Source organism: Zychaea mexicana, assembly GCF_025766255.1.
Source record: "Zychaea mexicana strain RSA 1403 chromosome Unknown BDB00scaffold_94, whole genome shotgun sequence".
In the NCBI taxonomy this organism is placed as follows: domain Eukaryota; kingdom Fungi; phylum Mucoromycota; class Mucoromycetes; order Mucorales; family Lichtheimiaceae; genus Zychaea; species Zychaea mexicana.
Genome location: NW_026516757.1, coordinates 71,341 through 83,160, shown reverse-complemented (window position 1 = coordinate 83,160; position 11,820 = coordinate 71,341). Strand labels below are relative to the sequence as shown.

At 43.6% G+C, this 11,820-nt stretch overlaps 7 protein-coding genes across 7 annotated transcripts; 4 read left to right on the top strand and 3 right to left on the bottom strand.

The window, feature by feature from the left end:
• Nucleotides 1-215: 215 nt before the first annotated feature.
• BDB00DRAFT_636037 (uncharacterized protein) lies at nt 216-1,167 on the top strand. The gene is made up of 3 exons (XM_053118114.1): nt 216-313; nt 392-582; nt 731-1,167. The coding sequence occupies exons 1-3, from the start codon at nt 296-298 to the stop codon at nt 891-893; spliced, it is 372 nt and encodes a 123-aa protein (XP_052975430.1). The 5' UTR covers nt 216-295; the 3' UTR covers nt 894-1,167.
• Nucleotides 1,168-2,572, top strand: BDB00DRAFT_636299 (HAD-like domain-containing protein). Its single transcript, XM_053118115.1, has 5 exons — nt 1,168-1,581; nt 1,669-1,812; nt 1,882-1,924; nt 2,002-2,160; nt 2,239-2,572. Exons 1-5 carry the CDS (start codon nt 1,441-1,443, stop codon nt 2,403-2,405), a joined length of 654 nt encoding a protein of 217 aa, XP_052975429.1. The 5' UTR covers nt 1,168-1,440; the 3' UTR covers nt 2,406-2,572.
• A 568-nt stretch (nt 2,573-3,140) lies between these two features.
• Nucleotides 3,141-4,433, bottom strand: BDB00DRAFT_635986 (uncharacterized protein). The gene is made up of 8 exons (XM_053118113.1): nt 4,238-4,433; nt 4,103-4,129; nt 3,974-4,000; nt 3,838-3,886; nt 3,717-3,739; nt 3,579-3,635; nt 3,418-3,509; nt 3,141-3,341 (listed from the first exon to the last, which is right to left on the bottom strand). Exons 1-8 carry the CDS (start codon nt 4,288-4,290, stop codon nt 3,265-3,267), a joined length of 405 nt encoding a protein of 134 aa, XP_052975428.1. The 5' UTR covers nt 4,291-4,433; the 3' UTR covers nt 3,141-3,264.
• A 321-nt stretch (nt 4,434-4,754) lies between these two features.
• On the bottom strand, nt 4,755-7,161 carry BDB00DRAFT_791302 (histone deacetylation protein Rxt3-domain-containing protein; the record flags this gene model as incomplete). The annotated part of the gene is made up of 5 exons (XM_053121029.1): nt 4,755-4,955; nt 5,159-5,532; nt 5,558-5,728; nt 5,804-6,862; nt 6,945-7,161. 5 exons carry the CDS (start codon nt 7,159-7,161, stop codon nt 4,755-4,757), a joined length of 2,022 nt encoding a protein of 673 aa, XP_052975427.1.
• A 748-nt stretch (nt 7,162-7,909) lies between these two features.
• Nucleotides 7,910-9,462, top strand: BDB00DRAFT_844920 (ribosomal L28e protein family-domain-containing protein). The gene is made up of 5 exons (XM_053125036.1): nt 7,910-8,131; nt 8,279-8,388; nt 8,472-8,575; nt 8,666-9,166; nt 9,264-9,462. Exons 1-5 carry the CDS (start codon nt 8,070-8,072, stop codon nt 9,339-9,341), a joined length of 855 nt encoding a protein of 284 aa, XP_052975426.1. The 5' UTR covers nt 7,910-8,069; the 3' UTR covers nt 9,342-9,462.
• Nucleotides 9,463-10,186, bottom strand: BDB00DRAFT_844909 (signal recognition particle, SRP9/SRP14 subunit). The gene is made up of 4 exons (XM_053125035.1): nt 10,114-10,186; nt 9,939-10,011; nt 9,703-9,857; nt 9,463-9,628 (listed from the first exon to the last, which is right to left on the bottom strand). Exons 1-4 carry the CDS (start codon nt 10,135-10,137, stop codon nt 9,494-9,496), a joined length of 387 nt encoding a protein of 128 aa, XP_052975425.1. The 5' UTR covers nt 10,138-10,186; the 3' UTR covers nt 9,463-9,493.
• Nucleotides 10,187-10,303: 117 nt separating this feature from the next.
• Nucleotides 10,304-11,779, top strand: BDB00DRAFT_876708 (ras-induced vulval development antagonist-domain-containing protein; the record flags this gene model as incomplete). The annotated part of the gene is made up of 5 exons (XM_053127513.1): nt 10,304-10,566; nt 10,639-11,087; nt 11,201-11,276; nt 11,364-11,513; nt 11,608-11,779. The coding sequence occupies 5 exons, from the start codon at nt 10,304-10,306 to the stop codon at nt 11,777-11,779; spliced, it is 1,110 nt and encodes a 369-aa protein (XP_052975424.1).
• Between the last annotated feature and the right edge of the window lie 41 nt (nt 11,780-11,820).

Sequence of the window (11,820 nt, the reverse complement as noted above, 5' to 3'; positions counted from 1 at the left end):
AGCAGCGTGCAGTCTGCTTCTTTCTTCTTATATGCGCTGGAAGCCAAAAGAACCAAAAAAACGAGGCCTGCTGCTATTTATTGTCGTTCGTTCGCAAACATGTGTTTTTTTTATAGCAAGAAGCCCAGCTATTAGCCCAGGCACGGGATTCGATTGGCCAGTAGGAGTGAGAAGGATGGAAGGAAGGGGGGGCGGACGGCGGGGCGGTTGCCCCAGATACTAAAGTGGTTGGCTGGGCGCGGCACTCTCTCTTCTTTTCTTTTCCTCTTTCTTCACCTAATTCTTACAACACATCATGGAAAAATTCAAGGAGGTAAGGATTGCAACCCCCTACTTTTTTTTATGGTTTCTGCAAATAATTTCAATTTATTGACAAAACTTCTTCTTCTAGAAACTTGCCACTCTTCGCAGCGAAGCCGATGAGGCCAACCAGCGTGCTGATGAACTCGAGGCCCAGGTCAAGCAGCTCGAATCGGAACACACTGCCAAGGACCACGAACTGTTGTCTTTGCAAATCCGAGTCAAGAATCTCGAAGAGTCATTGGAAAAGACCGAAGGTCAACTCAGGGATATGTCATCCAAGTAATGCATCTTTTTTTTTTCTTGATAAACTAACAATGGGTGGTTGGGTGGAACCAACGACTGCAACATAAGAAAGGGATTGGAACGCACGATGGACTTGCCATGTGTTTGTGTGCATGTACTAAACTTGAGTATAATTACTTTGCAGGTTCAATGAAGCTGATCTCAAGGCCGAAGATGCCGAGCGTCGCGTAAGCTCTTTGGAGAACGAACTTGCTGAAAAGGAACAGTTGCATGAAGAGCTTGAGGAAAAGTACAAGACTGCCAAGGCAGAGTTGGATGAATTGGCACGTCAGTTCGATGAGTTGTAAAGAAAAAAGAGGAAAAGCTGTTAAGCGAGAAGTGTGTGTGCTATTTTACTTTTCTCTATTAAACCTCTCTCACTCTTTTCTTTCTTTTTTTTTCTTACTTCTACTACTACTCTCTCTCTCTCTCTCTCTCCTCACAATTCCCTTTCCTCGCCAATCTCAAGCCAAAATCTTCCCAACAGTATAATAAAGTAATGCTGCGTGTCCCCCTCCCGGAAACACCGTCAGAACAAAAAGTAAATGGGTTGAAAATTGTATGTCGGTATGGAACTCCAGTACGAGCAGTTGTCAGGAAGGAATATATGGGATCCAGGACAAAGAAGGGATAAAGAGCTGTTTAAGGTTTTTATTTTACATATCATGGAATGTATCACATTGAGTATAACCCGCAAGCCCGCTGTTATCGACCGTGCTTCATACACCATACGATACCCACCACATATCTTTCGTTGTGCTTATAATACCATGTACCGCAAGTACCAAAGCTTGTGCCCTTAGTGATATGTGCTCGGATCGGTTATTTTTGTAGAATCATGGGCGCCAAGAAGGCATGCTTCCTCTTTCTTCTTCCTACCGTCCCCTCGCCCTCTCAACAAACGCAGAACCAACCATGACATGCAGAATTCGACTTGTCACATTCGACGCATACTTGACATTGTTCAAACCAACCGGCTCTGTATCCTTACAATATGTAAAATATGCTCTATTTATTCTTTCTTTCTTTCCTCTGAATCTCGGTCTTTCGCTCACACACACACACACACACGCAACATATTAGGCTGAAGAAGCTGTGAAACATGGCGTTCAAGTGACAAAAGCGGCCATAAGTCAAAATTTCGGTGTGGAATTCAACAATCAGCTCCAACGCTACCCACTTTATGGACACCAAGTGGGCAAGACAACACGCACCTGGTGGGAAGAGGTATGTCTCAGTGAGTAGGGTAATGTCAAAGAAAATGACATTTGAGCTGACATTCTTTATGCAAATTAGCTGATCTATGCAACGTATATTGGGGCAGGTGTCAGTAAACAAGGTACAATCAAGAGGGAGAAGAAAAGGTCTAATCAATAAATGGATTGAAATAACAAAAACAAACAAACAAATGCATAGTTTTGGATCCGGTCTATGACAAAGTGTTCGATGCTCTGTTTATTCGATTTGCGACAGCCGAAGGCTATACTGTATTTCCAGAAGTACGCGAAACGTTGATTCAGTTACGACAAAAAGGATACAAAATGGGTGTGTTGAGTAATTCTGATGAGACAGTAGGTAACGTAACGATCCCATTCTCTAATGTATATACACTACGATCCGCTTTTTCTCATAAAGTGGACAACCTGTTTTTAGTATCCGTTCTAGAAGGATTAGGGCTGGCGCAATACTTTGATTTCATCTTACCAAGCTGTATGGTCGGCTACGACAAGCCTGATAAACGGATGTATGAAAAGGCGCTTCAAGAAGCTGGTGTACGGCCCGAAGAAGCGTTGCATGTTGGTGACGATCTTGAGACGTAAATAAGATCTATTGGCCCATGATAATTATCTTTAATAGCTAACATTATCCGTCACATTTCTTCTATTGTCGATAGGGATTACAATGGTATATATACGTGTAGCAGAAAAAAGGTTACAACAAAGGGAGAACGTTTTGCTAATATTGCCTGTTTAATGTCACAATAGGAGCGTTAGATGCGGGATGGCATGCTACTCTGTTGGATAGATGTATGTGGCATATGTTATATCTAATTAGACTGTATAGTTACGAAGCAACATAACCCATACATCTTTTAACATTAGCATCCGATAAAGAACACGTTGTGTCGTCAAAGCTGGTATCGCCACCAACGCCAACACCAAGACGAAGTTCATCAGATACCACCAGTCAAATCCCTGAGTTTATCACGAGTTTACATGAGCTGTGTCAGTTCCTGATCGGAGAGGCGGATGACCATTATCACCAGCAAGCTGTCAACACTGCATCAACAACATCAACACGAGAACATACTACTACAGTTACTGTTACTACTACAGACACCACCACGGTCGTTGTACCTGCATGAAAACATAATAACATACTATAGATCATTACGGTATTTTCGCATCAATACCAATTATTCCAACTTATAAACGCATTGTCCCATTACAGAGTCTTGACATGTAAGATGTGAGAGGGATAAAATATACATTGTTGATTGGAGGGGTTCTTGATTGATTTTACAGAGTAATATTTAGGTTTTAGATATAGAAGGGCGTATAAAAGATGACGGGGCTCAAGTTGCATGTATTGTACTACATCATTTAAAGCGATTTATAATAAGCGGGGAAAAGAGAGAGAGGTTTCTGTACATTGTAGCTCAAAAAACAAGCGGGAGAATTATACGACATTATCGACACCAGTGCCACCAAGCATCTTGGAGCTAGCATGAGGCTGTTGCTTCAGACCCGCAATAGCTATTTAAGAGAAATGAATTCATTACATGCTCTCAAGACCCTTATGACACTTTCCATAAACCAAAGGATGCTTTACCATAAGAAATAAAGGTCAACAGCAGAGTGACTGCTGGTGCAATTAATGCAGTTTCGTTGATGAGGGTGGAAAGGAACATGACGATGGCCATACTACAAAGATCTTCCCGTCAACTTTTGTCACACAGATAGAAAAAAAAAACTACAACCTAAGACACTTACATCAGGTACATGGCTCCTCTCAAGTACGAGTTTTCAAACTTGGCAACAAAGTTATCACTGCACACAAAAACCTCGTTAGCTTCTAATGACGTTGTATTTCTCCAACAACCCACCCTCCCAATAATCCGAAATACTTACAACTTGGGGCTGGTAGGGCAGAACTGAAAAGAAAAAGTATTTTTTACACTGTTAGTTCCAGCAACAAACTACTCTTGTTTCTTGTAAACCCCTTTCCTTCTCAATCACAGCTATACTCCACCTTTGTACATAATGGGATCTCAACAAAGACCAGAACGAATGCAAACACCCTATTGTGTGATGAGTTTCGTATTGCAAAATAAAAAGTTGCGCGTTTCCTGTTTCCACACTATGCACATCTATATTCTATACTCTACCATCCAATAATAGCAAAGATAGGATTGCTGGCCAGTGAGAAAACGCCGAGCACAACCAGCACTAAATATTCCGTTAGATATTACAAGAATATATAAAAAAGAGAGAGGTCATGTCTTTGCCGTGCATACTTACAAATCAAAGAGATGAGACCCAACCTAATTTAGACATTGTAGGGAAAAGAAATAGAGGGTGCGGTACAGTGAGCATTTTGCTTTTATAGTACTATTGTTACGTGTCGTTCCTTTTTTTACATGTATTTTTACCATTGCGCGTAAAGCGAAAAGTTTCTTGAAGCAAATTCGTCAAAGAAACCCATGTCCGATTACAGTTTAGAGTATCTGTGCAAATGTATTGCAGATTGTACAAAGAAGAAGAATGAAAAGAGAGGGAGAGAGAGAGAGAGAGAGAAAGAAAGAAGAAAGCAAGAGCCAAGGTTCTCGGCAACACAAAGGGTCCCCCGTTTTGCTCTGTGCGTGTGACAAGACGAAAAAGCTGAACGGACTTGAAAAGTTATTGCGAACGAAACGATGCATAATATATACACACATACACTAGTTTGGTTTGTTATAATTACAGCAGAGAGAAGTTGATCGCAAGAAAGATGTATAATGTACGCGGTGTGAGGGGGGAGGGGAGGAGAGGAGGAGGTGCTTCTGCAAAATATATTGAAAGGAGTCTTTTTGTTCTAGCTTTGTCGTTTGCCCTGGATGGAAAGAAAAACACTTGAGTTGCCAAGAAATTTGACACATGGAATCTCCCCCCCCCCCCGGGGTTGTTTCATCATCCTACCTTGGCAGCTGTGCGCCGTGCACGCCGACGGCTAGTCGTGTACGGAGCAGGTGACGCGGGTTGCTCAGCAACAGCAGCAGCAGCAGGACGGGGTGGCGGCGACACAACTCTGACCTTCTTTTTGGGTTTTGACTTTGATCTCTTGAACGCACTGGGTGCAGGAGATGCAGGCTCCTCTTCCTCTTGGTCGAGCTGTTGCCACCGTCGTTTTACAGATGCAGGTGGCCCCACCGTCAGGTATCGTTCATAGGCATATTTCGTCATGTTGGCCTTGATCCCGTGCCGGCCCTTGGGTTGAGCCTCGCCTCGCTAAAAAAGAAGGCCCCCCCCCCAGCCCGGTTCAGCCTTTTTTTGTTTTGTAGCGATGCTTTTTAGAAAAAAGAAAGGTAGTTTACCTGGATCTTCTCCACCTGCTCGACCCAATAACTTGCACCATCATGGTTCCCACTCCATGTCCTTGACGCAATATAGTGCCGGATGGTGCCAGTGTACCGTTTAAGCGTTGGCATCACACGAAGCGTCACTTTTAAATCATGATCGGGTACCACATCATCCCTAGTCTCCCCCGGCCGCAACCTTTTGTTGCCATTTCTCTTGTAATAGTCCCCTTGCATCATCACGTCGGCTGCACCAGCACCGAGTGCCAAAAAGAACGGGTCGCGTGGATCAATGTCAGGTTCCACAAATGTCATTTCGTATTTGCCAGAATGAACAATCACTATAAAAGTCTGGTTGAGCGCTTTTGTGTAATCCCATAAGCCTTTGAATACTACAAACGGGAACAGCTACTTTACTTGGCACAATGTCAGAATCGTCTGTATAAATGTCCGTGCCCCATACAGCTTTTCGTTTGACTTGCGGGTTCTCATATGTCAGGTATCTTGCAGGTATCACCACCTCCACTAGTCCGTTCAATTGTGATTCGTTGATCGGAAGCAACATTCCGGGCGAATAAAGATAAGAGCCTTAAATAAATTCCCCCATCAGTCAGTCAATCAATTCCATCCAAAACCTTCTCCCATAAGAAGGAAAAAGCCTACCAAGTCGTCTCTCCGTCAGTCCTTGTAGCTTTTCCCATGTTTTATCACTTCTTACTGTCCGTTGCAGTCTTTTGATTTCTTCCTTTGCCTTTTCCTCTTTAGAACCACTGGGTTTGCCCTTGAGCTTTAACGGCGATGCATCGTACGCATGTCCTTGTCCGGTTACTGTATCTTGTACCGGGCTCTTGTTGCTGTTATTCTGTACACCAAGTAGTATCGCTTGATCCAGCATTTGCGTCAGCTGTAATGCGCTCGAACGTCGTCTTTCTGTAGTGGATGATTGTTGGTGGTGGTGTGCTTGCGGACTATGATGATGTTGTTGCTGCTGCTGCTGCTGGTTCCCATTTGTAGCAGTAGTAGCTTGCAGAAGAGTGCTGATATTTGCTGCCAGATTACCGATGGCTGTCACTGCCGCCGCTGTTGCTGTTGGAGGCGTACTATTGCTATTGCTACTCTTCTGATTTCCTCCTGCTCCTGCTACAGAGGAACCACCAGTTGTCGGAGCTGGTGTTGTAGTAGATGGTATTGCTAAAGAAGACGACGACAATGATGATGATGATGATGATGGGACAGGTGTTCTTTGTGCAACAGTGGCTGCAACAGCTGCTAGAGCATTTCCTATCTTTTGCGATTTTGCATCGGTTGTTGCCGACGATGAGGACAACGACGTCGGTGATGACGATGCTTTGTTGGTGTTACCACCACCGCCTGCTGAACCGGAAAGAGGTACCGATGTTAATGCACGTACCAACTGTTCATTGGTCAATGCCTTGTCATCTTTGAGCATCGATGATTTATCGTAGTTTGGCGGTGGTGGCAGTGACGACAACGATGATGACGATGCTGGCGGTGATATGGGATGTTGTTGGCTAGTTGTTGCTGTTGTTGCTGGTCGTGGTGAAGGGGAGAACGATACACCTCGATAAAACGTCGAGTCTCGACCACTACCAGCCAATACGGCCGACACCGACATGCGCATGCCAGGTGTATCATAAGGCGCACTATAAAGGGTTTTTGAAGTCGAGAATGCTGGTATGGTCGAACGAGTTGTTCCGAGCCCTACAAATTTGTTACATAAACACTCAACGTTTCTCTCTTTTTTAAAACACGCTGCTAACGTGTGTATGTATGGTCTGTTTACCTGGTGAAGAAGCATTAGGAACTGTGCCATTGCCATTAGTCACTGAAGGAGGACCAGACGTGTCCTTGACAGGCGAGGTCGTGGCAGCTCGACTGGGTTGATCGGGTGAAGTGGCCTTTGCCGACCCCGCAGTGGTCCCTGCATTCCCAAGGGTGGTGGTAGTGAATCCATTGGCGGAATCACTAGCGGGACTGGTTCCTGGTGGTCTGTCGCTCATCTCTTGTAGTCACAGCGTGTGCAAATGGGACTGAAATGGGGGATGAGTTAACGGAGAAGGTAAGAGAACGAGGAAAAAATATAGAGGACAAACGGTGTGGTGACCAAAAAAAAAAAAGAGAGAGAGAGGTAGAGCGAGGGGGAGAACCTACCTTTTCAGGTAAAAAAGCTGGGCGGAAAGTCACGGCTTGACTCAAGCGAGATCTCATGCAAGCCGACGTAGGCCCCAATACGGGGTTTATACAGAATTTGCCTTGTCCCCGAAGTTGGGGTTTGCTTTTACTGTCAACGGGACCATGTCTTTAATAAGTAATAGTAGTACGTATATAGATACACACCCTCATCGACATATCTCCAGACGGGTATATGTTTGTATGAATCGTATGATAGCAAATTGTATATATTCCCCAAGTAAAGCAGCAGTGGCCGCACAACAGCTCGAGAATTCATTTTCTTGTCGCTGCCATCAGCACTTTTGCACCTATCACACTTTAAAGTGGCTATATCAGCCACTATTGGGTAGAGCATTACTTGCAGAAAAAAAAAAGATGGTATTGCTCAAATGTGCTTTGCATGACGTCTAAAGTTAATGCTACGCTTTTCTTCCTTGAGGCACAAATTGATGCAGCACATGTCGTGTGGTCGGAGTGAGAGTGTGTTAGTTACTGGTGTGGCTTGACTATGCAACTGTGACACGTTTTCATCTTCAATTTTGGGTTTCGGGCTATCCATTCCCCCCATTCTCGAGACTTTTTTTTTTATAACTTGGCCATCGCTTATCCAGCCCAACGTTTTCTTTTTTAGCACAGCCCTTTTTTGCGATCTAAGCCTGTCACGTCAATACCCTTACTCTCCTCTCCACGCTCACCCCCCTCTCTCTCTATCCTCTCATACATTTAACATACAAACATGCAATCAGACGAAGTAATTTGGCAGGTTATTAACCAGCACTTTTGTTCATATAAAGTCAAGTAAGTCTTTCCAGCACTCTATTTCCTAGCCCACACAACGACGACACATACGAAACGATCACGACAAAAATACCCGGACGAAATCGAGAGCGACTGTCGACCGATGCAATAGATCAATATAACTGATCTCGAGTTCACTTTTTATAGAACACCTCGACAGAACTTTTGTCGTAATGAATATAACGTCACTGGTCTGTGCAATCGTCAATCGTGTCCACTTGCAAACAGTCGATATGCTACGATCCGAGAACACAATGGTATGTACTTTGTGCGTTAGCGTAGAAATAGACAATTTGCTTCTTTGGGAATGCTTACATTTACTCTGCGATCAATCAAAAAGGTATCCTGTATCTTTATATGAAAACTCCTGAACGAGCCCATTCGCCAGCGAAAATGTGGGAAAAAGTAAAATTATCAAAGAACTATGCACAAGCACTTGCACAGGTACAAAAATAAGGGATCTGCTTATAAAAATTCGTCAATATCCCCGAGATTACGATATTTATATATATATTTCACTTTGTAAACTACTAGATTGACAAAGAACTGTTATACTGGCCAAATTTCTTGCAACACAAATGCAAGCAGCGTCTTACGAAGATAACGCAATATTTGATCCGAATGAGAAAGCTGAAACTCAAGGAAGACGAACGGCCACAGTTGATTGGTATCAAAAAGAAACTCGAGCGTCGTGAAGCAAACCGTGAACGCAAGGCAGAAGCAGCAGCGAGACTCGAAAAATCGATTGAGAAGGAATTGATTGAACGCTTAAAGAACAAGGCCTATGGTGATGCACCATTGAACGTCAAAGATGATGTCTGGCAAAAGATCCTGGATCAGGATCTCGAGGGCGCCGTGGATGAAGAGAGTGAAGAAGAGGATGAGAACGAGCTGGAGGAGGAGGATGAAGAGGAGGCCGAGCACGAGTTTGTCTCTGATTTGGAGGACGAATCCGACATTGAAGACGTCGAGAATGGCTTTGAGTGGGAGGTCGAAGAAGAAGATGAAGACGAAGAGGAGCAAGAGGAAGAAACTGTAAGTATTTCTGTGGGCAATGACATGGTCTGGTTGTGCAATGTTAGAGGGCGTTTGGTGTATTTGGAGCATGTTTACTGATAAGGTGTTTATATAGGAAAAGCAGCCCAAGAGGAAACGAGCACGCGTTGAGGTGGAGTATGAAGAGGAACATGATAATGCATTGCAAGTTTGATCATTGTACCTTTGTTTGTGTTGTAATCTTTCCGTTTGTTCTTTTCCACGCCACTCTTTTCTTTCTATCTTCCTGTCATATTTTACATATAAAAGCAAATACCACTCAAAGTCATTTACATCCACAACAAACAGCCGCTTGTTCATTTTTTTTTATTGTTTTTCCTGCGTTGATGTCGCAGTCTTGGCCTTTTTCCGCGTGCGTTCCTTTTTCTTCAATGAATCCATGTATGCTCGGATCACAGTGCTATAGGCGTTTTGAAACTTCTCTAGCTCGTTTGGTGGTACCTAGTAAAGGGACAAAGTAATCATATCAGCAACTTGGCATGATACGCGCGCTCACAACACGTCAGATTGCTTACAATAGTGCTAATTTTGCTGCTTTTGTAAGTTGCGCGTACAAGACAGGGGAACTCAATATCGTCGTCTTTCATACTATTCTTGTCCAGGATAGTTTCGCCACCTTTGGGTATTTCTTTCTTTACTCGTGAGGCCTTCAATAGTCGTCGTTCAGTCACTACAAATGGAGAGAATGGTTTGTAAGTTTTTTTTTGCTACAAATTAAAAAAAGCTTGGGTTTTATTGCTTGGCTCTTTACTTCTCTTCATAGTAACAGAGACGGTGCCATTGACTCGCGATTGTTCGTAAAATCGACCGAGCTCGACAGTGAACTTTTATATTTAAATAATACAAGATGGAAAGAGCAGATAATGTGGATGAATAAATGTACGTAATGGACAATGTTTATCGAGTGTACTGTTTTAATTACTTACAGCGATCGGATCAAGGTCTTTCATTATGTATTATATGGAGTTTTTGATAGAGGTGTATGTCTCAGGAGAGCGAATGAAAAGTTGAGGGACTGGGTTTATAAAGGGCAAAGAAGATTTATGAACTGCGCTACAAAGGAAAAAGCACCTTTCTTCCTCGTTGCTCCGCACCCCACCCACACTTTTCCACATTATGCCTTCTTCTCGATCGCCATCACCTTCGCCTCCACCTCGTTATAGACGTGATCGGTCACGTTCTCCTTCTTACTCAAGACGTCGTCGATCACCTTCAACTCCACCAAGGCGACGTCACTACCGCGATCGCAGCGACAGCCGTGATCGTTCTACTAGAAGACGACGATCACCACCACGATATGATCGTTATAACGAACAGCAACAACACCAAGACGCCATTGAGGGCGTTCCTCAGTTACCCGATGAAACATACACTGAATAGTAAGCTTTTTCCCCACTCATTTTAGAAACACATATAAATGAAAACTTTGAAACTCATTCATGTCCATTTAGTCGCATGCGAGCAAGAGACAGCAGTACGAGAACAATTTGGGCCGCTTCGCCCGAACGACGACGATCTGTATCACCAGAAGAAAAACCCAAACGCAAGCGCCGATCGGCATCTGTGGGCGACGACGATTCGGACGATAGCGAAGAAGAACGTCGAAGACGACGACGAAAGAGTAAAAAGTCCAAAAAGAAGAAATCGTCGTCATCGAAAAAGAAGAGAAGACGGTCAGTTACTCCTTCCGAATCCAATTCGTCGGGAGGGGAAGAAGAGGAGGAAAAACATCGTCGTCGTCATAGTCGAAGCCAACAGCGTTCGGATAGTGAAGAGAATGATAAAGCAAAAAGACGTCAAGATGGAGAAGACAGCAAAGACGAAGAAAAGGCACAGGATGAGATTGAGGTGGATCAGTCTCAGTTGGATGCTGTACAAGACTTGTGGGTTGAAAAGCAAGGTAACGTCTTTTTAGATATGAGCATTTAGGGTTGTGGGCCTCTTATAAGAGGGGACGTGAGCGCTTAGTGGAATCTCTGAGTTACTGATGGTATATATATTGTCTTCCTGTAGTGGAGATACCTGATGATGCAACCGCAGTTGGACCCGTCATGTTGCCCAAGGATGAAGATATGCCTGATGAAAGAGCGTAAGTACCAAAGATTGGTCGTACTACAATTGTTTAATGTATAAAAACTGGTGGGAAATTATCAGTAACTAATTTCATGTCTTTTAGTTATGGTGGTGCACTGTTGCCTGGTGAAGGTTCGGCTATGGCAGCGTATGTCCAACAAGGCAAACGTATTCCTCGTCGTGGTGAAATTGGTCTATCGGGCGATCGCATTGCCGATTTCGAAACTGCTGGTTTTGTGATGAGTGGTAGCAGGTAAGGAAAAAAGGAACTATATGAAAAATTCACAGCTAGACATAGTGTCTCTTATTCTCGTGGATACCAACTCTCTCCCGTTTCTTTATATTAGACATCAACGCATGAACGCAGTTCGTCTTCGTAAAGAAAACCAGGTCATTTCGGCCGAAGAAAAGCGTCTGTTGTTGCAACATGCTCAGGAAACAAAGATGAAGCGTGAAAATGAAATCATATCCGGATTCAGAGAATTGTTAAGCGACAAGTTTGGCGAAGAAAGACAATAATCAACATTCATGATAATAATAAAAATCTACTACAGTTATCA

What these genes read in the sequence shown, in the direction of transcription:
- BDB00DRAFT_636037 (XM_053118114.1), top strand. An exon ending in CTCAGGGATATGTCATCCAA is followed by an intron (nt 583 to 730) that starts GTAATGCATCTT and finishes ATTACTTTGCAG; the next exon opens with GTTCAATGAAGCTGATCTCA.
- BDB00DRAFT_636299 (XM_053118115.1), top strand. Translation starts at nt 1,441, where the DNA reads ATGCTTCCTCTTTCTTCTTCCTACCGTCCCCTCGCCCTCTCAACAAAC. An exon ending in GGCAGGTGTCAGTAAACAAG is followed by an intron (nt 1,925 to 2,001) that starts GTACAATCAAGA and finishes ACAAATGCATAG; the next exon opens with TTTTGGATCCGGTCTATGAC. An exon ending in TAATTCTGATGAGACAGTAG is followed by an intron (nt 2,161 to 2,238) that starts GTAACGTAACGA and finishes ACCTGTTTTTAG; the next exon opens with TATCCGTTCTAGAAGGATTA.
- BDB00DRAFT_635986 (XM_053118113.1), bottom strand. Translation starts at nt 4,290, where the DNA reads ATGGGTTTCTTTGACGAATTTGCTTCAAGAAACTTTTCGCTTTACGCG. An exon ending in CTCATCTCTTTGATTTGTAA is followed by an intron (nt 4,001 to 4,102) that starts GTATGCACGGCA and finishes CTCACTGGCCAG; the next exon opens with CAATCCTATCTTTGCTATTA. An exon ending in AGATCCCATTATGTACAAAG is followed by an intron (nt 3,740 to 3,837) that starts GTGGAGTATAGC and finishes TTTTCTTTTCAG; the next exon opens with TTCTGCCCTACCAGCCCCAA.
- BDB00DRAFT_844920 (XM_053125036.1), top strand. Translation starts at nt 8,070, where the DNA reads ATGCAATCAGACGAAGTAATTTGGCAGGTTATTAACCAGCACTTTTGT. An exon ending in TACGATCCGAGAACACAATG is followed by an intron (nt 8,389 to 8,471) that starts GTATGTACTTTG and finishes TCAATCAAAAAG; the next exon opens with GTATCCTGTATCTTTATATG. An exon ending in ATGCACAAGCACTTGCACAG is followed by an intron (nt 8,576 to 8,665) that starts GTACAAAAATAA and finishes GTAAACTACTAG; the next exon opens with ATTGACAAAGAACTGTTATA.
- BDB00DRAFT_844909 (XM_053125035.1), bottom strand. Translation starts at nt 10,137, where the DNA reads ATGAAAGACCTTGATCCGATCGCT. An exon ending in AAGACCTTGATCCGATCGCT is followed by an intron (nt 10,012 to 10,113) that starts GTAAGTAATTAA and finishes TAAATATAAAAG; the next exon opens with TTCACTGTCGAGCTCGGTCG. An exon ending in CTCTGTTACTATGAAGAGAA is followed by an intron (nt 9,858 to 9,938) that starts GTAAAGAGCCAA and finishes CTCCATTTGTAG; the next exon opens with TGACTGAACGACGACTATTG.